A 26,392-nucleotide genomic window follows, 5' to 3' on the forward strand; every position below is an offset into this window, starting at 1 on the left:
GAGGGGCCGGCTCCTCTTTAAGTCCTGAGTGGAAACTTGAACAATCCCAGGAGGAAAAGGAAGACCCAAGGAAGGGAGAGGAGAGGGAAAAACAAAAAAACAGGAAGGGGTAGTGATGCCCATAGCGAGGAGGAGGATAAGGAAGAGTGAAGACTGAGGGAAAGGGGACCGTTTCAATCATACCCGACATTCGATTTTTAAACTGTACATTTGACTCCTTGTCCCTTCAAGCTTTTCACCTCATTTGTTCAACCACAACACTTAGCTCTTGGCCCTAGAGAGAAACCAGCACAGGCAGCAGGGATACTGAGGGAGGCGAGGATACTGGGATCTGGCTTAGATCTCTGCGGAGGACCCGAGGCAGCCTTACAGGAGCCACCTCCCGGGCGCTGCTCACCCGCGCGGAGCTGCCGTCGGCACCAACTCGGGCGAGGCTGAGGCCTGAGGGCCCGCACTGACCTTGGACTGGGTGCTCGACCGGCAGGCTGGGGAATCCTGGAAGACGGAGGACCCAGGACCCTCCACTGGATCCAAATGAGTGGAGAACGGGGCGGGGTCAGGCGACCTCCCAAGGCTCTTAGCCGGATCTGCGCGCCCCGGGGTGGTAGAGGAAGCTCTGACCGCGCCGCGCCTCGTGGGCACTCCCTCGGAGGGCGTGCGCGGCCTGTGACTCTCTCCACAGAGGGAATCCAGAAAAATGGCCGTTGCCTATGGGGATCGCGAGATACGGAGTCCTATTCACTCATTAGTTCATTTGTTCGTTCATTTCTTCCGCTCATTTCTTGAGCTCGCACGCACCACGTGCTGGGAACTGTGCGGTGTGAACTCTTCACCCCGATCCCGACAAACACAAATAAACAGCTCTGACTAAACAAAATAAGGCTGGAATTCACTGACCCGAAAATCGCCCGAGGCAAGTAGGGGGTGAGGGTAGTTCAGGAACCCCTCAAAACAAACCGGCGCTGTTGCAAAGCAGAGGGAGAAGGCGGGATGCGGGAAGACACACTGAAGCCAGCGCGCCGCCCCTTGTCTCCGGCTCTGCACTGCCCTTCCCTGCGCGCAGAGAAGCTGGTGCAGCCCCAGCGCCCCGCGCGACCAGGCCCGAGCGGAAAGGGCGGGGGGTGGGGCGCCGAGGAAACAGAGAAAGTGTCCCGCATCAGTCCTGGTTCTTCTGTCGACCTTCAGCGAAATGATCGTGGACGTGTCATTGAACTTACAAGATGAGGCCAGCCATGCCCATCTCCGCGCAACGCTACGAAAGAACGTGCGCTAAGGAACGTTTTGCCAACTTACTGAGCACGGCTCGTGAATTCGTTTTCTTGCTGTTCTGTGATGATGTTAGTATCAGGGACCCTGCGTATCTTTAGCCTGATGATTCGGGGCTTCCAAATCCACTCTTCTTCCAGGGGACACCGCCCGGTAGCTCCGTACCTTGCTGCTTAGCTTCCTCCTGTGTTTCCAGTGCTAACCATGCTGTCATACTGTTCCTGAGGACCTACTGGCACTATAAATAACCACAAGGGCCACAGTAATTGTTACTCATTTATTCAAGAAACACTTTCTGAGGAGCATTCCGTGAGCCAAGAACGGTGCTAGGTGCTAGAATTTCTCCAACCGAGCCCCAGAGCTCAGTCCTGCCCTCAAGAAGGGGGGTGGGGTGTGTGTGCTTTTCTCCACATAAAGAGACAGTTGATGTCCGGTTTCCTTCTTGAAGACCCTTCCTTTAGGCGATTAGTTAAGAACTTAAAAAACTTCTGAAGTGCTATTTGTCCTGACACGATCTCAGCAGTGAACACATATTTTTCCCTGCTTGGACCCCTGACACTTGGTTAAACTCCCCTCAAAGCCAAAGTGTCAGAAAACGCTAACTTTATCCCCTTCCAAGTCTCAAGGAAAACTCCCAACTGCACCCACCAGCATTGTGTTGATCACCTGCTGTGTGCACAGGGCACAACGCCAGGAGTACAAAGAGGAAGAAATGCCAGTGGGCATCTCGTGGAGTCTGAGTCTATGAGGCAGCCCCTGCCATCACCTGGCAGTCCATCCAAAATTCTGGGCTACTCCTTAAAGAGTTCCTCCAGGGACACTGTGATTGCATGGCATTAACAAGCCTCCACCTATGAATTTAATTTCCTGGAGCGTAAGGATTGTCTGGTATTTTTTTTCCAACTGTGCAGATACTAATAAGGACCTCAGTGAATACTGCAATGAATAAATGAATGAATCAAGGAATATAACAGCATCTAAGCCTAAAGAACTTATTGTATGCCGCCCACTATTCTCATTTCACGTTTGATAAGGCGATCACCCCTAACAGCAATTTATGTTAGGTAGCCTTGATTATTTCCTATTATGCAGATGAGGAAACTGAAGCCAAATGATTAAATTTCCCAAGGTCTCGCGGTTGGTAATTGGTGAATGAATGAACGCTTCCTGGGCTGGTTTGGGTTCTCCTATTCCAGCGTGGGATCCTGTGTGCCCCTTTTCACGCACTAGAACCCGCGCCCCACCCGCCGACCTCTTCCCATACTCGGCCCGGAGAGAGTCGTTGGGGTCGCCATAGCCGTGAGCTCCTTGCGAGCCTCAGGTGATGTAGCCGGGGTTCATGGTCTGCGGACGGCGCAAAAGAGGGAGCTCGGCATTTGCCGCGGCCGGGACCAGGTCCACCGGCAGGGGACAGAGAAGGAGCCCTCGCAGCGGCTGCCTGGCTAGTCAAACAGGCCTCGCACCCCGTGTGCCGTCCAGAATCCCAAGCGTCAGCAACGACCAACAGAAGCGGAAAAGCACCACGGACAAACTGACTCCTGTGAGCAGGGTGTGGCCTGGACCCTCCACACTGTTAGCAAAGCTAAACTTGTACAGAGGCGGCGCCTGCTGAAGGGCCCGGGTGTCAATGGGGCAGGGAGGGGGGGTGGTTGAGCGTGGGAGAAGCCAAGGTCTGTGACTCCTGGAGGGACACCTCTCAGGGACAGTGGTGGGGGGGGGGAGAGGAGGCAGGCCAACCGGAGTCCATTGTTCCCGCAGAGGTTCAGCCCTCTTATGCTCTTCCGAAAAAAGATACTGAGCTTTAATAATCCGTGACAGAATACAGATGGTCAAGTGTGTCTGGCAGGACCCCTCTCCTTCTCTTGTACCTTAGGAGTCACTAACCCCACAGCCCATCCGAGTTCTGGTGCTCACTCTCCAGAGGAACTTGGGCAAGCATCAAGACTCCTGGCCTCCGTTGTCTCATCCTTTAAAATGAAGTCGTCCCCCTCGGGGACATTCAGTCTTCGTTCCTAAAGTGAGTGAGGGCAGGGCAACCAAGGAACCTGGGGTCAGCGATTCTCCAGTCTCATCTGTCAAAAAGGCTCAGAGCCCCCCACCCCCACCCCATCCTGGCAGAGCCTGTTCTGTTAGAACCTGGTTGGGATGGAGGGCTGATATCTTAGAAAGTGTATCTCGTGTGAGAGGTTGCGATTATCAAAGGGCTCCACTGCAGAGGATGAACTCTGCAGGTTTTAGTATCTGTGTGAGGGGAGAAGCCACGAAGGCTGATCATCTGTCTTTGGTAAACTGCCCAATCCCATCACAATCTCGAAGGTGAGGCTGTGAGCCAGACTTAAGCTCAGTAAATCGGGGTGTATCTCCCTTGTGCCGAACACCTGCAGTTAAAGTCCTTGTTAAAACCCAGTAGTTGCATCTTCACAAAGACCATGGAGTGTGCAACCTCCTCCCCAACCTCAGGCTAAAAAAGAGGGACTTTGAGGCCCTGCGCATTTAGGGTCATCTCTCGAGCATCTTTAAAATGAAGGTTCCAGAGCTCCTCGCCTTTCTTGGCTCTTCCTTTTTCAAGAAGGATGAAGGTGGAAGGGAGACTAGGGTAAGTCAACTGGAGGAGGCTGTGTCATCGGCCTTAGCCTCTGACTTCTCCCCATTTCTTCCTCCAGAACCGCCTAGGGCATGTCCAGCACTCCGAGAGTCTGTTTGAGGTCCACCACTGCTTGAGCACTTTCGTGGGGTCAGATCTGGGAATAGGTTAAAGCTCAACAGGTTAAAGCCAGACAAGTTTTAAGCTCAAGTCTAAAACGCCCACAGAAAATCCCCTGGTACGAGTCCGGGTTCCTGCCCCGCCCTCGGGGCCCCAAAGCTCCCCGTGGCTGTGACTACAGGAGAACTCGGGGTCATATTCCAGTTACGATTCCCTTTGGTACCTAGAGAAGGGGGGACCAGCAGGCGGGGCACCCATAGCTCACCTGGGCTCAGCTGGGCGCAAAGCAGAACCCTAGCCAACACCCCTCTTCGGACCCTGGTAAGAGGGGGCAGTCACGGAAAAGATCCCAGATCTGCTGATCCCCTCTGAGATGCGGAGGACACCGGAGGGATTTGTAACCGGAGTTTGAGCAAATGTCCCCCACCCCAACCATACGCGAATCCTTGCTGGGTGGGGTGAGGGAGAGGGCACGGGGTGATGTCCTTGGCCAGAATGTGAGCCACAACCTCCCTTAGAGGCAAGACCTGTCCTTGAAGTCCCGCAGAGCCGGACAGCTTTGGCCTCGGTGGGGACAGGACAGAGATGACTATACGCTCCCAAGGACTCCTGGCATCGAGGTCCCTGCCCACCCTCGGCTGAGGCTGAGAAAAGGGGCCCCTGCTTTCAGTGGCTTAGTCGGCGAATCTTGGCGCAAGGGAACTTTTCTAGAGACCTAGAGCCCCACCCACCCACCCTGGCAGAGGAAGGCGGCCTGAGTCTCCTCACTTTGCTTTGCCATATGGCAGAGAACGCGGAACTTTATTTGCCCACAAAGTGCTGAACTAGCCAGTAGACGGTCCCTCGTGTCCGTCAGTCTGCGTTTCTGTGTGCCTTTTTTCTTTCTGTGCATTTCTGTGCCTTTCTCTCTCTCTCTCTCTGTGTGTGTGTGTGTGTGTGTGTGTGTGTGCGCGCGCGCGCGCGCGCGCGCGCCCGAGGGGCGTAGCAGATCCTCCTCCTGACCCAGAGATGCGCGCGAGTCGCCAGCCCCCTGCGCGCCCCGAGCTGCGCCTTGGTAACCCCTGCTCCGAGGGCTTGGCGCCGCGAGGATTCCTGGGCTGGCGAGGCGGGACCCTGCTTTGGGCCAAGAGCTATTGCTGCTTTCAGCAAAGGGCGAGTCCCGGGGGGGGGGGGCGCGCCGGTAGGGGCGGGGGTCGCAGCTCGGCTCCGTTCTGCTCCGGGACCCGGGCGCACCCTCTTCCTCTAAGCCCCAGCCCTGGGGGTCTTGGCCAGCCTGGGGTCCGCCGACCTTGCGCGTTCGGCATTTTCTTCCATGCCTGTGAAATCTCCGTCTTCGTTTAAGAATTTCTAGCTTCCCTGGCAGCTCTTGCTAGCATCGAGCACCACCGGGAAAATTCCCCTACCCAGAGCCGAGCAAGCCATCCCGGGTTGAGGCGACCTGGCCCAAAAATCAGCTTGTCCTTCCCACCACCCGGCCAGATAAAGAGGACCCTCCGTCCTGCGGCAGCTTTTCTGCTAAATGAACTTTAAACTTCTCCCGGGCTAATGACACTCCGTTCCTGATGAAAATGTGGAAGAAATCCTCCGCCCAGAGTACAGCCCCGCCAGAGTTTCACAAGGAAAATGTTCAGGAATGAGAGGTGGGATGGCTGAGGAGGGGGCGCCTCCTGCTATCCCTCCAAGAGCATCCCAACTCATGCGGCCGGGTCACTTCCCTCCCAGCCCCCAGTTCCACTGCACCTTCTAATCTGGCGGAACCTGGTTGGGGCGAATTCTACCTGAAATCACACCATTACAGTCCCTGGGCGATGTTTTCCGTCAGTTTCGAAAGCACGGCGCCCAGGTGGCGAAATGTGGCGGAGGTCTGGAAGCATCGAGCACCCGCGGGCTTCGTGAGGGCGGGGTAGCTGCAGTGCACAGAAAGCGCCAACTCCTGCTCAGCTCGCCTTCCCAGCCGGGCTCCTCAGCTAGGTATACGTGCTGCCACTTTATTCTCCGGAAAGCCAGAACTGAATTTAAGTGCCTGTAAATTCAGTGTTCTTGGGATGTCCTGGTTTTAGGATTCAATATTTTGGGAGTGGGAGGAAATGAATCTCGGTAGTGAAGGCAAAATAAGGGTACAGAGAGAATCCTAGAACTCAGGAAGCAGAGCCTGTGGAAGGTATGGACGAATCATCCCAACTCAGGCTGGGACTCACAGTAATTGGGGAGACTGCCATCACCCCAAGACTTATGATTCGTTTAGGGATAACAACTGGCTCATGTTTCCCTTTAAACTGAGGTCCCTCCTGGGGTGCTCTACCTTTCTCTTAGCTTTCCTACCACCAGACCACCGGGTGGTTCCCTTTCCCTCCCCACTGTTCACATTCCTCTAGGGGTTCTATTCGATTTGGGGGTCAGGTGGTTTGACTGGGGCAGGGAATGGTCAGCTTTGCACCTCTGGAACTTGCCCAGGTAACTGGCTGATCCAGGCTAAAGAAGACTAAATCTGGAGCCTCTCTACTCTGCCCTTGGACCCAGATGTCTACAACAGAGTTCTTTGTGCTCAGGCAAATGGGTCAAAATAGGGAAGCAGCTAAGCCAGACCAAGGAGCCGCTAGGAGCCTTCTCACTCTGGCCAGGGGACTGGGGTGTGTCCTAGGCTCGCTGACCTACCTCAGTATCTCCTTAGGATCACCACTCTCCCACCCCAGTGCCTTCTGTGTGGCAACCAGCTTCCTGTCATGAATGGTGGGCCTGGAAGAGGCCTGTGCCCTTGCCCCAGCTTAGTACGAAATAGACCCAGGTGATCAGGCTTGCCTGCAATGTCTATTTGTTTTTAAATCTCTTGAAATAACTTTATTAACGCTGGATATTCCATAGTTTCGAGGGGAGAGGGGTCTTGGAGAGAGGTTTGGCCAAAAAAGAGGAAGAGAAAGAGAGAAAGAAAAAATAGAAAGAAAGAAAGAGAAGAGAAGAGAAGAAAGAAAAAGAAAAGAAAGAAGGGAAAAGAAAAAGAAAAGAAAGAAGGGAAAAGAAAAAGAAAAGAAAAGGAAAAACTTCCAATGGCCCATCCCAGTAGCAGCATGGAGGCAAAATAGATTTGCTATATTCCAGCTGCAGTGTGATGGGGAAGCTGCCTCTCAGCTCACCCCAGCTTGGAGGTGGAAGAAAAGTTCAATGGACACCTGAATTGGACCAATTGCAGAGGAAGACTGTGGGGGGGCATCGGGTTGTGGGGGCTGCCCGCAGAAGCGGGGCAGACTGTGCAGTTTTGTGGGCCCCTTGCTAGTCAAATGTGAGCCAAGAGGTCTGAGTTCTGGTTTGGATTCTTCCTCCACCTTGGACAAGGGAGTTGACCTTGAACAAATCATCATTCTGTCCTCCGAATGATCTGGCAGCTTTAAAGCCATCTCAGGCCCAGAATTCTAGCTCTAACTGATGTGGTCTGTCTGTCCTTTTCTCCAGACACTACAGACCTGCTGGGTCCCCCTACTCCATCCCAAGGAGGGGTGGTTTATACTGGAATTGCCTGTAGGCTCCAAGCCAGGCTCTAAGCAGCCACCTTGTGAGTACCACCTGCGGCTAGATTGATCCAGACCTCGCACCACCGTCTTCTTCACTCAACTCTGCTTACACTTGAACTGCAGAAAGCTAGTGCACAAACTCACCATGCCCTGACTCCCGGTGGGGAAGCCATCTACTAGACAGGCCTAACGGATTCTATGGCTGCCTCGGCTCTCAGGCCACACTCAGGGTCAAAGATGGAGTATCCAGCAGCAGCAGTCAGCGCTAGCTACAGAGACCTCTGAATGGGTGGAACCTGTAAGCCCCTGCACCATCTCTGCAGTAAGGTGGCTCTGAGGTTGCAGCACTTCTCCGTAAAGCTCCAGTCCCCCATCTCCACCTGCTGCGACCTGCAGGGCCCCGGGGCTCAGGTTCTGGTCGGAGAACTCGCACCTTAACGATCACATCGCCTCAGCAAGCCAAGCGGCCTTTACAAACTGTAGTAAACATTTTATTTACAAGTTTGTGGCGACCTAAGTGCATCGTGTCTTTGCGCCATGACCCCCAGTGTGGGGAGGACTGTTTAGCCCAGCACTTCGCAGTGTGAGCTGCTTGTATCCGGGCAAGAGTGTTCGGCTGGCGCTGGGAGCCGAAGGCCAGGGGCACTCAGACTCCCCCGGGCTCCATGTGGTGTGGACTGCGCCGGCCAGGGCAGCGAGGGGCGAGGTGGGACCGTAGGCATCGAGGCTACGCTGCTGCGTCTCCGGTCCTGGCTCCTCTGCCACCGTAAAGTGGGCACAAAATCCAGCCCACACGGGAAGCTGGGAGTCTGCACGCACGGCCCCGCATCGCCTCCGACCTTGTTCAGTCTATAGACCGCCGAGCGGTGCCTGGGCGGGCTCGGGGCTTTTCGGGGCGCTGCCGAGGGCGGGCTGGGGCGCGGGGTGCAGCTCTGACGCGCTACCGACGCTGCCGTGGCTGCCGGCGCTTCCGGCGCTGGTGCTGCTGCTACTGAGGCCGCTGAAGCTAAAACTGCCGCTGCCGCTGCTCCCCCCACTCCCACCGCTGCTGGCGGCCAGCAGGGCGCCCGGGGCCGAGGCCTTGATGACCGTTGTTTGGTGCAGAGACCGCTCGGCCCCTTCAGTCCGCTCTGTGTCGCTGGGGGCCATGTCCAGAGACTCGGAGTCGCTGCTCTCGCTCTCGGCCTCGCCCTCCGAGCGGCTGGGGCTCCGCTCCTCCTGCTCGCCGTCAGCAGCCGGGGCTCCGCCCGACGGCTTCTCGCCCGCCTCCTTGTCTTTGTCCTTCTGAGCCTGGGCCTCCTTGGAGTGCCGCCACTTCATCCGCCGGTTCTGGAACCACACCTTCACCTGCGCACCGTCAGGAGACAGGGAGGGACATGGAGGTGAAATGCAGGCTCGTTCCAATCCAAACCGCGTGCATCCCATTCGGGAGCCACTCCGAAGACGAGCAAGCACCGCTAATCATCCCCTGCACCTCCGCCATAGGCCAGGTACGGCGCCAGGGACAGGGACCGTGAGGCAGCCGGGAGAAGCAACGAGATCGCCAAGGATCCCGGCCTAGGGAATCCACTAGAAATGTTTCTCCAAATGTGGCCCTCTGATCTCCAGCCTGAAGTGACTTGGAGGCTTGTTGGAAAGGCAGATCCCTGCTCCTTGCCTTTCAACTATGGAGATTTTTTTTTTACTCTTATATCGATGCTTCTTAACCCCACATGTGTCAGGATCCCCATACGAATCTGATTAAAATTATAGACCCCTGGCCCAGAAAAGTGCACATGTATCCAAGGTTTTGCACAAAATTTCAAGAGTTTGGCAAACGAACATTAAAAATTCCTGCTAAATTGGCCCCCCTCCTCTACTGCCACTATCGAAGACAATTCCCTGCAAAAACAGTTCTTTTTAATGAAGAACCGTGGGAAACAGAGGGGAAAGGGGGTTCAAACAGTTAATCCCAGGAGAGTGAGGGCACCAAAGAACCTTCTATAAAAGAGCATTTCCTTGGCATGTGTGTACTCAGAAGCTGATAAGGACCCTGCCCCAGCCCAGGATAAACTAATCCTTCTGTGGTCTCCGAAAATACTGGAATCAAACCTGTGCGAAGTGGAGGAAGTGGGTAGGGATGGGGCGGAGAATCTATATAAATATATAATCCCCTGGGGGACGCAATGCGTTCACACAAGTTCCAGCTTCCCTTTTAAAAATAACATCCACAGCTGGTGGAAAACGGCTGGGCTCTTCCAGTGTGTGTGCTGGGGAGGGGAGTTGTGTAATGGAGGACAGAAGTAGGGGAGCATAAGGGAGCTACGAAAAAGTGCCTGCCTTTGGCTTCTGCCTTGCTTAGAATCTTCAACACCCAGGGAGCCAGGGCCACTGCTGTGCGGTGTGGAAGAACAGTGACCCTTCTATTTCAAAAACTTTTCTTTAAAAAAAAATCCAGTTCTTGAATTTGAGAAAAGAAAAAAAACTTGAATTCAGGGACAACAGATTTGCTATTGTGGGGGGAAAAAAACCTCAAGTAGACAGAACCTACTGAAATGCTCTTGAGTGTTCTAAGAAAGTCATTTTTCCTTTCTCTTCCTCGCTCCTCCCCACCCCCCATTACGTCCTTAGAAAATTGGACTGACTGTGGCCGCTCCAAGTGGACTTCTTGCCCTACTGGGGCTAAGTAATTCCGTTTGAAATGATGTTTTCACTTCCTCACAACTGGGGATTTCACAATCCAGCAGCAGCAGCAGGAGGAGGAGGGAGGACAGGGGGAAGAAAAACCCCAACAATCTCTTGACTTTGGATTTTTATCTCTTCCGAAATAAACTGCCTCCTACAGCGAATCGCGCTACAGTTGAGTATATAATTATTATCTCTCTCGGCCTATTTGCCTTCTCTGCAACAGGCTTTTGCTTGTTGGCCAAAATAAACACACAGCGCTTGTTGACAGACATCTTTAGGGATGGGCTATTCTTTCCGTCCTTCTCCCCCACCCTTTCCTCTCTCCTGTCTCAAGTTCGGAAGTCCACAAAGTCTCTGAAATTCAAGATCTCGAGCTTCCACCGCAAAAGGAGAGTCAGCGGTGGAGGGGACCTTGCGGGTAAGCGGTGGACTGCTGCCGGCGAGGCAGCTGTGCGTTGGCCGGAGCTGGCTTACCTGTGCATCGGTGAGACCCAGCATTGCTGCCAGCTGCTTTCGGTCTGGTTTGGTCACGTACTTCTGAATCTCAAACCTCTTCTCCAGGCCTTTCCTCTGCAGGTTGGAGAAGACCGCCCGAGACCACGAGCGCTTCCTCTTGTATGTCTGTGGCATGGTGTCCTTCGTGAGCACAGCATAGGGACCTGACACCAGAGAGGAGACAGAGCAAGAGAGAGAAGAGGGCTGAGTTAGTGCTCTGTGTACGGCTTGCAAGTCTGGGGCTCATCATGATGCTTAAAATTGTTTTGTCTTAACAGTCGCCTCTACCCCCATTCAGAAAGCCCTTCATGCAGACACGGAGTGGTCTCTCTAAGGAGGAAATTTACAGTTCTTAAGCCAATAGGCGGAAGGCCTAAAGCGAGTATGGAGTGGAGAAGCCCGGTGGATTAATTCCAAAGGGAAAACATAAACGTAATGCGTGGCCTTCAGGCATTCCAAGTGTAGGCGAAAAGTCCCCCGGGTCTGAAGGATCTGAAGATGACAACCTCGATTCTTTACCGTGTGTGTGTGTGTGTGTGTGTGTGTGTGTGTGTGTGCGCGCGCGCGCGCGCGCGCTCAACAGGGCCCAATCGCATCGGTGCCCACGCACTCAGACGGAACTTTCTCAGGCAAAAATGTTTGAAGTCATTGCAAAATATGTGTATGTTAATCAGCAACAACTCTTGCTTTATTTTCAAACTACTTTCTCCAGCGAAAAGACTAGGGGAAGCCCCCTCCCACCGTCCCCCATACACTCTCCCGGTTCCCCAGGCCTCCCACTCCTCTCCCCTGGGAGCTGATCAAAGAGTGAGCTGGCTCACTGAGAAATCTTTCGCTTTCCCTCTGGACGTGGTAGCCTCCCACACCAACACCGGGATTGCTACACCGCGGTGGCTATGTGAGACGCCAGTCCTGAGTGTCCTGTCAGTTGACCTGCCCATTAGGCTGTAGTTCCAGAGGGTTTCCATACCTGGAAATGTATCTTGAAACTGATGCTGAACTGAATTTCTCGGGTTCGAGCTTAAGGGACTCAGGATGGCAGAAGCCTCATTAATGGGATCTAGAGATGCGAAGAACTGGCCGGTGGAGGGCTGCAGGCCGGGGAGGTGCACCCCTGCAGGCCGCCCGCCGGTTAGCAGCGACGTGAGATCTAGGAACGAGGCAAGAGCTGTTATACCTGGATCAAACCCATACTCTCTCCGAGATTTGTTTCTCCCCTCTCCCATCCCTTCCATTCGGTTTTCTGGAGCCAAGTCCTGAGAGACCCCTGTCTCAGTGCTGAAACCCCTCTCTCCTGACAGTGGCCAAGGGGCTGTGCACGAAATGTTCCTCTGTGTGCCCTGCAGGTCCACGTCCACGCATATAGCAAGGAAGGGCTATACGTAAAAAAGGCCTAAACGAAGTCACTTTCAGGTGCCTTCCAAGAATTCCACAGACCTAACTCGTCCTCCCAAAGGAGCCCTCACTCTGCTCTCTCCTCTGGGAGTTTAGAATCCATACTGTTCATCGACATTCCTTGGGTGAAATTTTACTAGAAATCAGATCAATGAAAGGAAAAGTGTTCCCCAAAAGGGCTTTCCCTGCCAGATAATATAGTTCTCTCCCTAGGTATGTGATTAAAGAGACAGATGATCGTCATTTTACAAATATTGACACCAACCATTTTTATGAATATTGATTCTGCAACGCATGTTTTTAAAGCATCCTTGGGTCCCTCTTTTTTTTAAAATGTAGAGCAAAGTGACTTTTAAACCTAATGTTTCATAGTCCCCTTACAATTCAGTTTCTTCTCCCTCGTTTTACCGATTTATCCTTAATTGAAAAAACATTCAAAGGCGGCCCAAATGGCCCAGGAATCAGAGAGTGCGTCAGTGCCCCTGTCAGAGGCCTGTAGCCTCTCGCCCAAGACCTACCTCTCAGAGTGTTGCCTTCCTTGACTTTTGGGTCAAATTCTGCAGACAAAATGCGGTCAATTCCAAATTTGAGGTCCTTGCTGGAGGGGGCCGGGGCAGAGCCGTTATGGTGGGGATTCGGGACCACCCGTGCCCCGGAGGCCGGGGGCTGCAAGGCCCCAGGCCTGGGTGGAGGCGGAGGCTGTTGCTGCTGCGGTTGTTGCTGCTGCTGTTGTTGCTGTGGGTGATGGTGGTGGTAGGCGGCTGAGAGCGGAGACAGCCGCTGCGGGAAGCCAGCTGGGACTTCGGAGGGCGCCACCACTGGGGTGGGTCGAAGCGGAGATCTGGCGGCAGCTTGGAAAGAGGCGTGCGGGTGAGCCGAACCCAAGTGAGCGGTGAGCGCGGCGGCCGAGGCCCCCGCCAGACCCTCCGGGGCCGCCCCCGGCTCCCCAACGCCGGCGTGCAGGATGTCCGCGATGCAAAAGGAGGGTTTCTTGACGGCGGCGGGGTCCAGGGGGAAGGAACAGCCGCCCGGGCCGGCGGACGAGCAGTAGGCGGCCGACCAGAGGCTGAAGTTGGACGCGTAGAAGGGAGCCAGCCCGGCGGCGAACATCCTGGCGGGGTGCGCCCAGCGGCCGCCGCGGCCTGGCCGGGCCGGATGGGTGGGTGGGTGCGCGGGGAGGGGCGCGCTAAGTCCAGGAGGAGGAGGCAGCCCAGCCCAGGACGACCCGCTTACTCTTCTCCGTCGGAACCGAAGAGAGGCCAGGGAGCCCTAGCGCCACCGAAGGAGGAGGCGAGGGCCGGATCCCGGCTGGTCACAGCCTCGGCCCCTGGCCTCACTTTAAAGGCGGCGCGGCGCCCGCGCTCCCCGCGGGCTGGAGGCGAGCGAGGGGCGCTGGAGCGGCGAGGCGGGCGGGGGCCGGGGCTCCGCACACGCCAGGGAAGCCGGGGAGACAGGGGCCGGGCACCCAAAGAAACACCCAAACAGCTAAGCCCTAAGAGCTAAATTTAAAACAACAACAATAATAATCCGTTAGTTAAAAAAAAAAAAAAGTAATAAGAGGAAAAAAAAAAAAACTCCTCTCTAAAAACTCCCAAAGTTTTGGCAGGAGCTTTCGAGTCAGACCCAGGGTAGGACCTCGATCCGAGCGCTCATTGGCTATCCTACTGACCAATGGGAGCGGGAAGTGGTGGGGAACTGGGAAACGGGGCGTGGCCCGCCCCCTCGGCCACGCCCAGGCCACGCGAAACTGTTTGCTGGTGCCGCGTGGGCTGAGCTGGGTTGCGCGGGTCCCTCTCCGAAGTGTAGGTGTCGGACTGCCGCCCCAGGGAGTTCTAACCTCCATTAACTTCTCCGAACCGGCACCAGGCGTGGACAGTTGGTCACAGCCCTCCTGGAGCGCTCGCCTAGGGAAGCTAGTGCTCCTGCATATTATCGCGGGTGCAAGGCCCGCCTCCTGGAACACTGGCGGCCCCCTAGGTTTCCCTCCTCTTTACTTAACTCCGGCCCGATTTTTCTCTACTCGGCCTTTATCCCGAGAATCGGTGTCTTCTACAAAGCCCCATTTTTCGTGGGTCCCCGCCCCTACGCTGCCCAGTCCGGAGCTCTCGCGCGGAATGCTACGGCACTGAGTCCCCGCCCAAGTCAGCACTGGGTCCGCGTCCCTGCCTCGGAGATCCTCAGCGAAGAGAGGAGGGGCAGTTGCAAATTAGCTTTATTCCGAGCTGTCACACATTGACAACTTGAACGAGTAACTTTTCAAACAAAGTAAGATGGATGTCTCCCTTGGACGCAGCCAAACTTCACCCGAGCCTCGGAGACAACAAAACAGGCCGCCGTCCGAAACCCGGGAGAGACATACGCGCGTCCCCTCCTCTGCTGCACCTTGTAGGAAATGTCACCCTTCCTCCTCCGCCACATCCTCGATCACGTGGCGTCCGTTGTTTTGCAAGTGCCTACAAGAGCAGATTTTCTTGGGGTTAAATACTACTTTCAATTCTGTGACTGTTTCTCCGGGAACCCCTTGGGCCTGGTCGCTGGAGAAGCTGCAGTAGTGGCCGACGTCTTCCATCCGCACTTTGGCTCTTCAGAGCGTAGAATGGGTGTAGTGGGGGGTTTTCTGCAACATAAACATCTCTATTTTAAGATTTCGTTCTCATTTAAATTATAGTCAGAATGGATTCCACCCCCCTCTCCCAAACAAACCACAGGCCACCCAGATGAGCTCTTCTTGCACATTTTCAGGAAGAAAATAAAATAATAATAATGAAACCACGAACTCTTTTGTTTTCGATTGTCCTAATAAGTATCTTCTAACAGAACTTCCGTGCTTCTGTGGCATCCCCGCGCGCGCGCGCGCGCACACACACACACAAACTTTCAGTATAGGTGCAATAGAACTTCTGTGGCATTTTTTATTTCACTTCAACACTCAGACGTCCTACCAAAGAATCCCAGGAAGGCAACTGAATTTGCCATGCCTATCTCGAGTTCAGGATTTGAGCTAATTAAATTAATTTCTAGTGGTTTCTAGACTCTTGTTGCAAATGCTGTCATTTTAGCTTTTGACTTTCTCCTGGAAAAGACCAATTACTAATCAACCACTTCTGATCAGCCAGCACTTAGAACACCCATCCACCGCACCTCCCAGCCTCTGCCTCTCGCTGTTTCTCCCTCCTCTCTCTTTTACTAAAGGGGTTTCTTGCCCTGCTTCTTGAAGCCCGGACAGAGATGTCATTTCCAGAGATGGAATGAAAGGGGGTGTGATCTGCTGAGGACACGGGCACCTGAGGCAAGAGCCGCAGGAAGAGCAGTCCTGTTTCGAACCAGAGGCAAAGAAATAGACAAGTATAAGGCCGCTTGAGGCGTTGGAGCGTCCTTGAAAGGCTCCATAGTTGCACAGAAAGACTGAGGATTCTGGCCAGACTCCCGTGGGAGGGCGCGGACTCTACATAACTTCTCAGCCCTGGGGGAAATTCACTAGAGCGAGCGTTTGTAGGGGCGGCCATAAGCCCTCTCTTGCTCTCTTTTCTGGTGTCACTTCCAATTCCGCTGCAAACATTGACACCGCGGCCTAAGCACAAAGTCACAGTTCAAAAAGAGGCGCATTTAGGCCTCACCCCAGGCAGCCCTCCCCCAAATAAGACGTGACCCTCGGGGGTGGGCTCTGGGTACAGACTGGGCGGGACTCCGGCCCTCCGGGTTTCCAGCGGCGCTCACTACCCGCATCTGCAGCATTTCCAGGCCGAGAACACGGGGCAGGAGGAGCGAAGACATGGCCCCAAGGGCGCGTTTTCTCCGCAGACTCAGCCCCTCCAGGCGTTCCTCTCTACCCACTCAAGGCCGGCGGCTTGATTGTAAATTGCAAGTTCCCCCGCGCGCCCCTCTTCTCTCCCAGATCCTGGGCTTCATTTCAACAGCATCAGCGCCACCCAGACCCACCCAGAGCTCCCATCAGGAAAGGCGGAAAAAGGAAAACTTCAGGAACTACCTCCTGCCTCTCCTTCACAACCCTTCCCCAAGCCAGGCCTGGTTTCTGCGGGCCCCCTCGCCCTCTTCTGAGTCCGCAGAATCCCCTCCTTCTTACTCCCCCACCCTTCAGAACCAAGAAAGCAGCAGGAAACCCTGGACTCGCCTGGAGTTCAGGTCATCTCCTGTTTTTTGATGGGCTCAAACTCGGACTAAATGAGCGGATGTGCCTGCGAGATTGGTCTCAAAATAGAAGTGGCCTTAGTATTTTAGGATACTGCAGAAATCCTTATTTCTTCCGGAGAAAAACTCTATAATGACTCCTAGCACTTCCCCTTTCAATATTTGTGCAACTTTATCTCCACCGACAAGTTGCTCGGGTGACGCAAATCCGCCCTTGTGTATTACAACTACCAAAATAAATGCACGGAAATCAATTCCCTTCTAGCAATGAAAATATAAATATACAGCTGCGACTTTCCCCTTTAATCTTTGCTTTCCGAGCGGCTCCGAGCTGTGGCAAAATGAACTGGTCCAGACCAATTGAGACGGGCAGGGAGGCCCTGGGGGCAGAGTCCAGGGCTCCGGGGGGCTGGTAGCCGCAGATTCTAGGCTCCAGCAGGAGTGAAGGGGGCCTGACTAAGCCGAACTGACTTGAGCTTAAATGTGGCTGTGCTGTTGTTTAAGGCAGCTCAGAGGAAAAGATGATTTCATCTGAGGCTGCAGAGCTGCGTCCCCAAATTTCAATTGACAGTAGAGCAATAGAGGTAGTCCTTTAGACTAAAAGATTAAACAGCTTTAGGGGCTGGCGGGTGGGGAGATATCAACTGGCAGGGGTTTCTGATCACTTCTGATGGCTGTCTTTAATGCATACAACCCTCTGCTTCTAAATCAGATGTTTATGCATTTACTGAAGCAGGAGATGGGTCCCAATGCCCTTTGGTGGTCCTGGCTTCTGAGTCTCCATTCTTAAATCACCACTGCAAATTCTTGTCCTAAATCTGGGGACACAGATACACACAAACTGAGCATAAAATCTCAAGGAGGGTGAATACTACACTTTGCTTATTACACAGCACAACTCTTCAAGGGTTTAAACTGTCCAGATGTGCTATCTGCTTTTGCTTTTGTGTGTGTGTGTGGACTTTGGACAAAATAAGGTGCAAGGCAGTTGCTCTGTGAACTTGGGTCCCCCTCCTCCACACACACACATCCTTAATTTTAAATATTCTTTCAAACACCTCTTTCAAACCAAGAAAGAGATGGAAATAATTAAATATTCACAGAACTAGAAGAAAACAGTTCACCCAGCGATCTGAGGATCTGAGGGGTCTGCAGCAGTGTAGGAGTCTTGAGTATATTCTACCAGCTGAAGATTTAGACTTCTGAGCCCTGTGCTTGCATTTAGTGGTAGGTGTGGGCCTTCTGTTCCTTGTGCATGCTAGATACTAGAGGTTAGGACTCTAGAGAACACACACACGTGTACCTTAGATTTTTCTAAGTAGGATACAACTCCCTTTACCTGGGGACCTTAGTTATCCCAGAAGTAAATATAGTTCCTGAGTTTTTTTTTTTTTGAAGATAATAAGACTTTGATACCGGGTAGGAAAGGTGAGTAACCATGTGATAGGACCACAAGGTCTGTAGCCACTTGATTTACTGCTTTTCCTTTTTCTCATTCCCCAGGTGTGGCAGATTCACAGGTGGCCATCTCTTTAGTGGCCATAGCCCTGCCCTTGACCTCTTCCCAATAGATCTGGCTTCAGAGCCTCAGACAGCCTTTTGGGTCTGATCCCATTTACCCTTTCTTCTCACAGAATTTCTTACATATTTCTTTTCTGCCATTACTAGGATATATACCACTTCCCAAAAGTCTCTCTTTCTCTGCCCCCCACCCTCAGTCTGCCCCTCTCTGTCTTTCACACACAAACATGCACACACACACACTTACATATGATCACTGGGGATTTTAGAAACTGAGTAGGGCAGGACGGGCACTTTGAGGTTTCCTCCTGTTGCAAAAAGCTATATGCCTGTCTTTCCAAGTCACCTCTCCACATCCAGCCAAGAAAGATCTCAGACTTCATAAAACTTAATGAGAGAACTCATGTCAAACAAGGCACATTGTAACGTAGACTCACATATATTTGCAGTGAAATCATGTCCTCACAAGAGTAAAATATGAGAGACCATCTTTAACGTGTAAGAAATTTAGTATTTCATTCAAATGGTTTCTATTTGGTAACTGGAAACAGTGCTCATTCACTCTCCATATATTAGTCATTTGTCTTAGAGAGGCTGGATTGGCTGCCTGAATTACTGAATCTGAATAGCCAGGGTTTTGCCTCTAGGGAGTATTTGAATGTTAAGAAACAGGTGTAGCTGAAAATTACACATTCAAAGCAGCTCTGATGTTGAGTCGGAGAGAGGAAGGTCACTCCCAAAACAATATTTCTCTGAACAAACAAAACCTTCCTTTCCTTTGAGACAAGTTTCCCAAGTTAGAGCACAGAGTCTAAGGACAGAAGAAGGACTGAGACTCAGACTGAGAGGCAGGAATGGGAAGGAGTCCTCTGAAGGATCTTCAGTCCAGTGGGAGACTTTGTAGATAGAACTGAAGGGTCTCACTAGTCCCACTCTGCCCACCTGCACCCCATTAGAATTGGGCCACCCTGAATTTAACAGCAGAATCCCACCAGCCCTGTTTCAGCTCCCTGGCTTGGCATCCTCTCCATCCCTTGCTGAGCCCGCTTAGTACCAAAAGTTGGTTCTCTGCTGACACCTGCTGGACCATCTCTACATCGTTGTCTGGCAGTGCCCGTCCTGTGCCAGCAGCATTGTTGTGATGAAAGTTGACTCTTCCTTTTGCGAAAACGCCGGTTTCTAAAATTGGCTTGGACCAGCAGCTGTTTCCTTCCATATGGCCCGCAATATGGAAAGACCTTGTATTATGTGTTTAAAATCATGCGACGGGGTGAGGGAAGCTGTCATCCTTCAGTAATAATAGCTTACATGTTACAGATCTCAAAGCCAGCTCACATTTATTATCTTACTTATTCTTTAAAATAATCTATTGTACGGATGCAGAGAAGGAGGTATGATTATCCTGATGTGAGTTTAGGAAGCTGATCCTCAGAGAGGTTAAGTGGCTTATCCGAGGTTACATACTTAGGAAATGGCGTTGCAGGGATAAGGGTCTACATTTTCTGACTCATCCACCAGAGCCATGACTCTCAGCCAATTTCTTTAGGGGAAATAGTTTATTCAGAGGGAAAACCTTCTGCCCTCAATCAGACTGTGCCCTGGTTTCGGGCAAGGGGCTGAAGAATAGAATTGTGTCTAACCCAGAGATTGTCAGAGGGACACTGTTAAACAAGGACAGATTGGTGACCACATCATTCATTTGGGGTTAGAGGTATTAGGAAGACCCTGAGTTCACAATGTTTCTCTTCTCTTCTGCTCAAAGTAGCTGAAATTCTACTCCTGGATGATTCCTTCTTTGGAGAAGAGGCATCATACTATGAATTCATCTTTCTGACTTTTTTCATTGTGCACATACCTGAGGGCAAGGAGCCTTTGACAGAGAGAAGACAGAAGGAGATTCTGAGCATGAGATGCAGCCAAGGAGACAGGACTTTGTGGGGACATAGGGAACAGCATGAGAGCACTGGGTGTGGCTCCTTGCGGGGGACTGAAGAGGGAGACTGGAGGGTGGTGTAACAGTTTATCTAGGCTCTGTCCTCTGTTCACAAGTTCTGTAGAGGGGAGCACATATGGGCACCCCAAAGCCTGGTGCTCTGCCATTCATTTTCCCCCACCAGCACCAAATAGTTTTACAGGATTTCAATACCCTACCGAACTGCCACCAAAATAACCTTTCACTTTCAAAGCTTATAGTTATACACCAGTGTAACTGTATGAGAGTTATTTCATGTAGATACAATTTTTCCATGTAGATATAATGGTTCTTTTGTCTGAGGCTTAGGTATTTTTAAAAAATGACAGTAATATTGGTCTTCATGGGTCTTCAAAGAGAATCAGAATCATAAAGAAGTAGAAAGGCAAGCCCAGGATCACTAAAACCTCAGTGGGACCGGAATCTACCTGCCAAGAGGTGTCCACCTAGCTCAGCCTGGTTACACAAATTTTGTCCCCAAGAGGGATGTGGATGGCTTAAACTAAAGCAGGGGTGATGGTGGATTCAGGATGTTTAGGAGGTAGAATCGACGGCTATTCAGTGACTTCATGTAAACAGTCCCTGTTAGAGCACACACTGTGTTAGGACATGGAGATAACCACGCTTGGTGACAAATTTGTAGGTGAAGCACTTGATGATAATTTAACATTCAGCTTTATGGTTTCTGTTCTCTTGCTTGGCTGCTTCTTTCCTTGGCAGTTGCTCAAAAAATGTGCATGATTCTTCTACATGATCAACTGGGTTTGAGATTATACTTTTGAACTCAGGGCTTGTTGTTGTATCTGCTTGCAATTGGGCCACATAAATAAAGTGGCACTTTCAAAACAGAAGGATTTACAAAGGCACAATTTGGTGATTCGGGATGGCCATTAGCCTGTTGAGGAAGGCAAAGTCTGAAACACAGTAGTACTTCAAGACCCTCACTTCGTAGGAAATAAAACACAATTAGGGTACATTTAATCTTCGGGGGCTTGTCTTATTTTTCATTTAGTGGTTAGCCTTCACAACGCTTTACCAGGAAAATGAGAAATCTCATCACTCAGAATGTATGAGCCGTCTTGGTGACGGAGAAGAAAATCATCACAGAACCAGCTGCCGTTTGAGAGCGTTAGTTCTTCCCTTTAATCCCTTAGTGGGCCTCACTGGGTTGTTTGTCTGTTGTGTTTTTCAGAATCCACAAAAGAATGAAATCTTATTTCAGAAAGACTAACATTTCAAATGATCACTCACATTAGCACATGGGAAATCATGGAGGCAGAAAAGGAACACAAAAATGAAGATGGCCCACCCCAGTGACACGCACAAGTGACTCTTCCTTCACACATGGGAAAGGGTGAGCGGTTGACAGTTCTCCCATGTGATTCAGACCCAAACTCTCAGAAAAAAATCAGTTTGGCATCGAGTTCATGTGAATGGTTTCCTGACTTCTCCGTGGACATGGAGCCACCTACACAAACTCTCTGCTTGTCTGTCTCTTCTGTACCTCACCCTGGACACGTCCCAGACTGAGCTCATCCTTTACCTCCGCAAACTGTTTCTTCTCCAGGATTCTTGGTAAAGGCACCATTGCCTTGGTTTTTTGTTTTGTTTTGTTTTGTTTTTGTTTGTTTGTTTGTTTGTTTTAAGCCAAAATCTGATAGTCCTTCTGGGATCTTCATCTCTCACTCCCTGCATCTAATCAGTCTTTCAACTCTCAAGGATATCAGATATCCTTCCACTTCTCTCTGTACCCTGGCTACCACCTCAGTCCAGGCCACCATCTGTGGTCCCCTGAAATATTATAGAGCCTTCAAATGAGCCTCCCTGCAGCTACACTTGTCCCATTCCAATCGGTTCTCTCTTCTGCAAACCAAGGAATCCATTAACATTTTTAATCATCACTCCCCTATCCAAAGTCTACATTTAGCATACAGTCTCCAACCCTACACATCACCCATAATGCTCTGCACGATTATGACCTTGTCCACTGGCTCAGCCCCATCTGGCTCCACTGTCTTCACTCTCCAGATGAAGCTGAGTCCACCTTCTCTAAATTCTGTGAGCACACTGTGCCTTGTCTGCTGTGGGGCTTTTGCAGGACCTTTTCCTCTGCGTAGCCAACTCATTTCCCTTTCAGCTGTCTGTTTTGAATGATGCTTCCTCAAGGAAGCCCCCCCTGATTTCCCAGCAAGGTTAGGTCTACTTCTTCCTTGCTCCAGCCTGTTGTGTTAAACACCTCTTGGAAGTGGTCCTCATCACATTTGTAATCATTTGCTTCCTCTCCATCCTCTGTCTCTCTGTAATAAACTCTAAATTCGATGAGAACAGGGCCAATGATTGTGTACCTAGCAAAGCGCCATATACGTATTGGCACTCAAGAAATGTTTGTGGACAAATTCGTGGTTGAAACAATGAATTGGCTCCTAGATTTCATAACGAGGTTGATTCATTTCAGACTCTCCCATCTACAGCCGCCCACGTAATCTCTTGTCATGTAAGGAACTTAATCATCAGACCGAGACATAGGGGAACAATGCTCCCTCCACTCCTTTTACTTGTGACTTGACAATTTCCTTTGTTCTTACCACTGTGATGGAAGAGCCCACTTCCTCACACACATGTCTTCCCCTTACACGAGATGTCTGGCTTTATACAGCGCTATCAATAGACAACAGAAATATGGAAGCCCACAGGTTGAGTTCCCGTCTCTCTTTCCAGTCAGTATCATGGAAAATTGAAGGTTAGGAATATGCTATACATGTTAAAACACTTTCATTAACAATTTAACCTAAACTACATTTATACATGTATATGCGTAGAGAAAAGATGCAGCCAATATCATAGTGGGCATCTGTTACCTTTTTCACCAGCCTGGCACTCTTCCTTTTGAGAACCACCCACCTTCCTCCCAAGAGCTTGGGTTGCAAATCATGGGACTCTGTACAGGACAAGCATGCCACTGCAGACAAGTGACAAGCTTAGGAGAGTGGGACTGGAATGGGACTAGTCAGACTCCTTCTCCAAGAATGATGGAGATGGTGAGAAAGAGAGAGCTCTCTCTTTCCCTAGAATTACCGGTTCTCAGAAAAATGTATGTGTGGATCTTGCCATGAAGAGGCGACAACCTATCTAAGAGAGAAGCCAAGAAGAACTGAGGAACTCCGTGTGCTGCTGGGGCTCCTGGCCTCCCTTTGCAGACTTCAGCATTGCGCTGTTGATTTCCAGGGCTTTGTTGCTCCTGCTGAAAATAGCGGACTTTAATCTTTCCTTCATTGTTCATTGGTTTTAATTTAAATAACATTCTACAAGTTGAATGTATGATAATACATCATTCCCGAAATGATGAGCATTTACTAGGTTTCTAGTTGTTTTTTCGGTTTGTTTTTTTTTTCCCCCACTATGGTTAATACCAGTTCTGCAAAAAGCACCATTATGGGTTGGTCCTTATATACTGGTTACTCTATTTCTATTAAAAAAGATTCCAAAAAGTAAGGTTGCTGGTTTAAAGGGGATATAAATATAGTTATATTTAATTAATTATTAGTATAATTAATAATAAATATAAATACTCATATATTTTACCTGGATATATATATAAAGTAGATTTTGTCAAATTGCTTTCTAAAATAGCTGTAACAATTCACATTTCTAGTGTTAGTTATAACTTTACCCTTCTTCCCCAGAGTCCTGCCAGCAATAGACATTACTGGTCCCTTAACTGCTGCCTATATGATGGGTATAAATTGATATCTCCTTATTATTTCAATCCACATTTCCCTGATTTCATGTGACAGTGCCCAATTCTCCTACTTTCTCATACAGTAGATGCTCACAGACTAATTTTTGCAGCTCTAATTGGTAAAAACACAATTAACTCTTCAAGTGCCCCCAGTTTTTGACATCCCCTTGTCAGAAGGAATCCCAAACTCCATGAAGCCTCCATACTAAGCCTGAAACCTCTTTCTCTCTCCAACATTCAATGCACACACGTCCTTGTCTCCCACCTTTGGTATCAGGTGGCTGGTGATCAGAATTCAATGAGGACATAACACTATGTCCAATTCGCAAGTGAAAAGAAATCCCTCAGTTTAAATGCAGGTGTCTGTGCATTGCTAAAAATGAATTTCTTTGAATATTTAAAATATTCCAACAATTACGTATGGTTTGGAAACAGGCTTAGGAAGGCATTTATCCAAATCATCTTACCCTTCATTCCTGCCCTCAATCATAACATCCAGGTCACCTTTTCCCATTGCAACTCGAGTGTGGAGTCTATTTTGGTGGCCAGCAAAACCCCAACTCCAGCTCAATGACCCTCTGGCTCTAAGAATGCCTCTCAGCTTCAAATGTTTCCTCCTCTCTCTAGCATCCACCCCTCCTCTCCCCACCCTTCTTTTCTCCCCAGTGACCACGTGCAATGGAGAATTCCACAGGAAAGGTGGCATCTGAGGTGCTCAAAGAGCAGGAGCCCAAGAAGCCTGGAGTGGATGCTAAGAGGCTTCCCTGCGGGAGCCCGGAAGCAGGCATCCTGGACAGCAGCGAGCCTGGACACAGCCACGATGTGGACCATGATCCTAGTCTGTGGCGAGATAAAAAGGGTTTCAGCCACCCTCTCCCTTCCTTTGCCCTCCTCTCTCCTCCTCCATAACCTGTACAATTGAATCATCAAAGTCATGGAGAATTTTCTTGTGAAATTTCTCTTAAAATGTTCCAAACCTATTGCCAGCCTCCCTGGGTCAGAGTCTGAGTGCTTCATGTTTAGATAAAAAATAATGAGTGCTTAGGGCCCAGCACTGTGCAAAGCACTTGTAGAAGGAATCACATGGGATTCTAAAAGCCCAGGAAGGGGCGATCGTTTGTAGTTCCATTCCACTTAGGGAGGCGGAGTTCTAAATGGTTGCATAACTTACCTAAGGTCGCAGTTAGTAAATGACGCACACTGGATTCGAACTTGCTTTTTTGGCCACTAGGGCCCATTCTCATGTCTTCAACCTTTCTTTGTTCTTGTTCTTTCTATAGATAATGAGCCAGAAGCTTCTCTCTCAGGCACCACTGCCCCTTGAAAAGTAGCCCCCTGCTCAAGAATCTTTCCCTTTTGTAGTTGAATTCCTCCATCTCCATTGACTGAGCAGGATTCCCCCTACCAAATCAAGTCTGTTCTCCTCTGCTGCTGCTGGGAACATGCTGGCACATAGGGCCTCGCCCGGTCTGGCCCTCCGATTCATCTCCCTTCACTCTCCCTCATTTCCCTGTGCTTCACTGGCCTTCTTTCTGTCCCTACAATATGCTAAGCTCAGTGACTCTGCATTTGCTATTCCCTCTGCTTAGGACACTCTTCCTTGAGTTTTGCATGATTGGCACTTAGAGCACAACTCAGCTGTTATCTTATAAAAGAGACCATCCCTGAAACCCACTCATTACTCTCTATTTTCTTTTCTTCAGAGCATCCATAAACAACTGGAACTGTGTTATTTATTCTCCACACGTGGTTATTGTCTGTTTATCCCCACTCGACAGTGAAGTCCATGAGAAATCTTCATCTGCAGGCTCACCACGGATTCTCCCATAAAATGCACCAGGCACATGGTCAATGTTAAATAACTGTTGGTTGACTGATAATCAGAATGCATCTTTCTGTCTTTCTCATTCTATTGTCCCTGCTGTTTCCTCCTTCCAAATCTACATCCACTATTTCTTTCACAGTTCAGACTAAGCTTACTTATGCTATGAAGACCATCTTGGTTAGTCCTTCCAAGTGATGCCTGTTCAATGTCCTTTTTCTAAAAATCTACAGAAACTCTAATTCCATGCTCATTGCCTTCTCATGTGTCACTTTTCAGATGCCATTCCACATGTGCCACTGTTCGTCTTACAGATCCCATTTCTTACGGTGCTTTCTTTAAATATCCAAGAAAGTGAGATATACTAGGTAGTTTAAAAGGAAACTATAGATGCAGTTATCGAAAGAGTTTATCCATAGCTTTGAATTCTCAGACCTGTGGTGTATTCATTTTCTATGTTGTGTAACAAATTACCACAAATGTATTGGTTTAAAACAAAACATCTCTCATTAGGCTAATATGATTCTCAAGGACACGGTTTTAATTTTGCCATTGATCGTTCATGAAATTGACATTTTTACATGGTGTTCAGTTGTTTTCAGTTTTCTTTATCTAAACTGTCTTTTCTTGATCCTCACTCATTTCTTTCTGATTAATTTTTTATTGAAGTATAATGTCGTGTTAATTTCTGGTGTACAACAGTGATTCATTTATACATATATATTTTTTTCCATTATAGGCCATTACAAGGTATTGAATATAGTTCCCTGTGCTATACGGTAGGACATTGCTGTTTATCTATTTTATATATAGTAGTCAGTATCTGCAAATCCCGAAATCCCAATTTAGACCTCCCCATTCCCTTTCCCCGCTGGTAACCATAAGTATGTTTTCTGTATCTGTGAGTACGTCTCTGCTTTGTAATCAGTTCATTAAGTTCATTTATGTCCTTTTTTATTTTTAGATTCCACATATGAGTGATATCATATAGTATTTTTTTCTCTTTCTGGTTTATTTAACTTAGTATGACGATCTCCAGGTCTATCTATGTTGCTGCAAATGGCATTATTTTATTCTTTTTTATGCCTGAGTAATATTATATATATGTGTGTGTGTGTGTGTGTGTGTGTGTGTGTGTGTATACATACCACATACC

At 50.0% G+C, this 26,392-nt stretch overlaps 2 protein-coding genes across 5 annotated transcripts in view; both read right to left on the reverse strand.

Moving 5' to 3' along the window:
- Positions 1 to 7,945: 7,945 nt before the first annotated feature.
- On the reverse strand, positions 7,946 to 13,583 carry HLX (H2.0 like homeobox). The gene is made up of 4 exons (XM_031690115.2): positions 12,552 to 13,583; positions 11,609 to 11,788; positions 10,618 to 10,802; positions 7,946 to 8,823 (listed from the first exon to the last, which is right to left on the reverse strand). The coding sequence occupies exons 1-4, from the start codon at positions 13,141 to 13,143 to the stop codon at positions 8,326 to 8,328; spliced, it is 1,455 nt and encodes a 484-aa protein (XP_031545975.2). The 5' UTR covers positions 13,144 to 13,583; the 3' UTR covers positions 7,946 to 8,325.
- An 898-nt stretch (positions 13,584 to 14,481) lies between these two features.
- The window catches only part of MTARC1 (mitochondrial amidoxime reducing component 1), a 76,544-nt gene continuing 64,633 nt past the window's right edge, over positions 14,482 to 26,392 (reverse strand). The window contains exon 8 of one of the 4 annotated variants that reach the window (XM_072948704.1): positions 14,482 to 14,650. In XM_072948704.1, the coding sequence (XP_072804805.1) occupies positions 14,511 to 14,650 (140 nt within the window). In that variant the 3' untranslated portion in view covers positions 14,482 to 14,510. The remainder of the gene's footprint in view (positions 14,651 to 26,392) is intronic. The other 3 variants (XM_072948702.1, XM_072948711.1, XM_072948715.1) reach the window with 3 other exon arrangements.

The sequence above is a fragment of the Vicugna pacos genome, chromosome 23 (assembly GCF_048564905.1).
Source record: "Vicugna pacos chromosome 23, VicPac4, whole genome shotgun sequence".
Lineage (NCBI taxonomy): Eukaryota > Metazoa > Chordata > Mammalia > Artiodactyla > Camelidae > Vicugna > Vicugna pacos.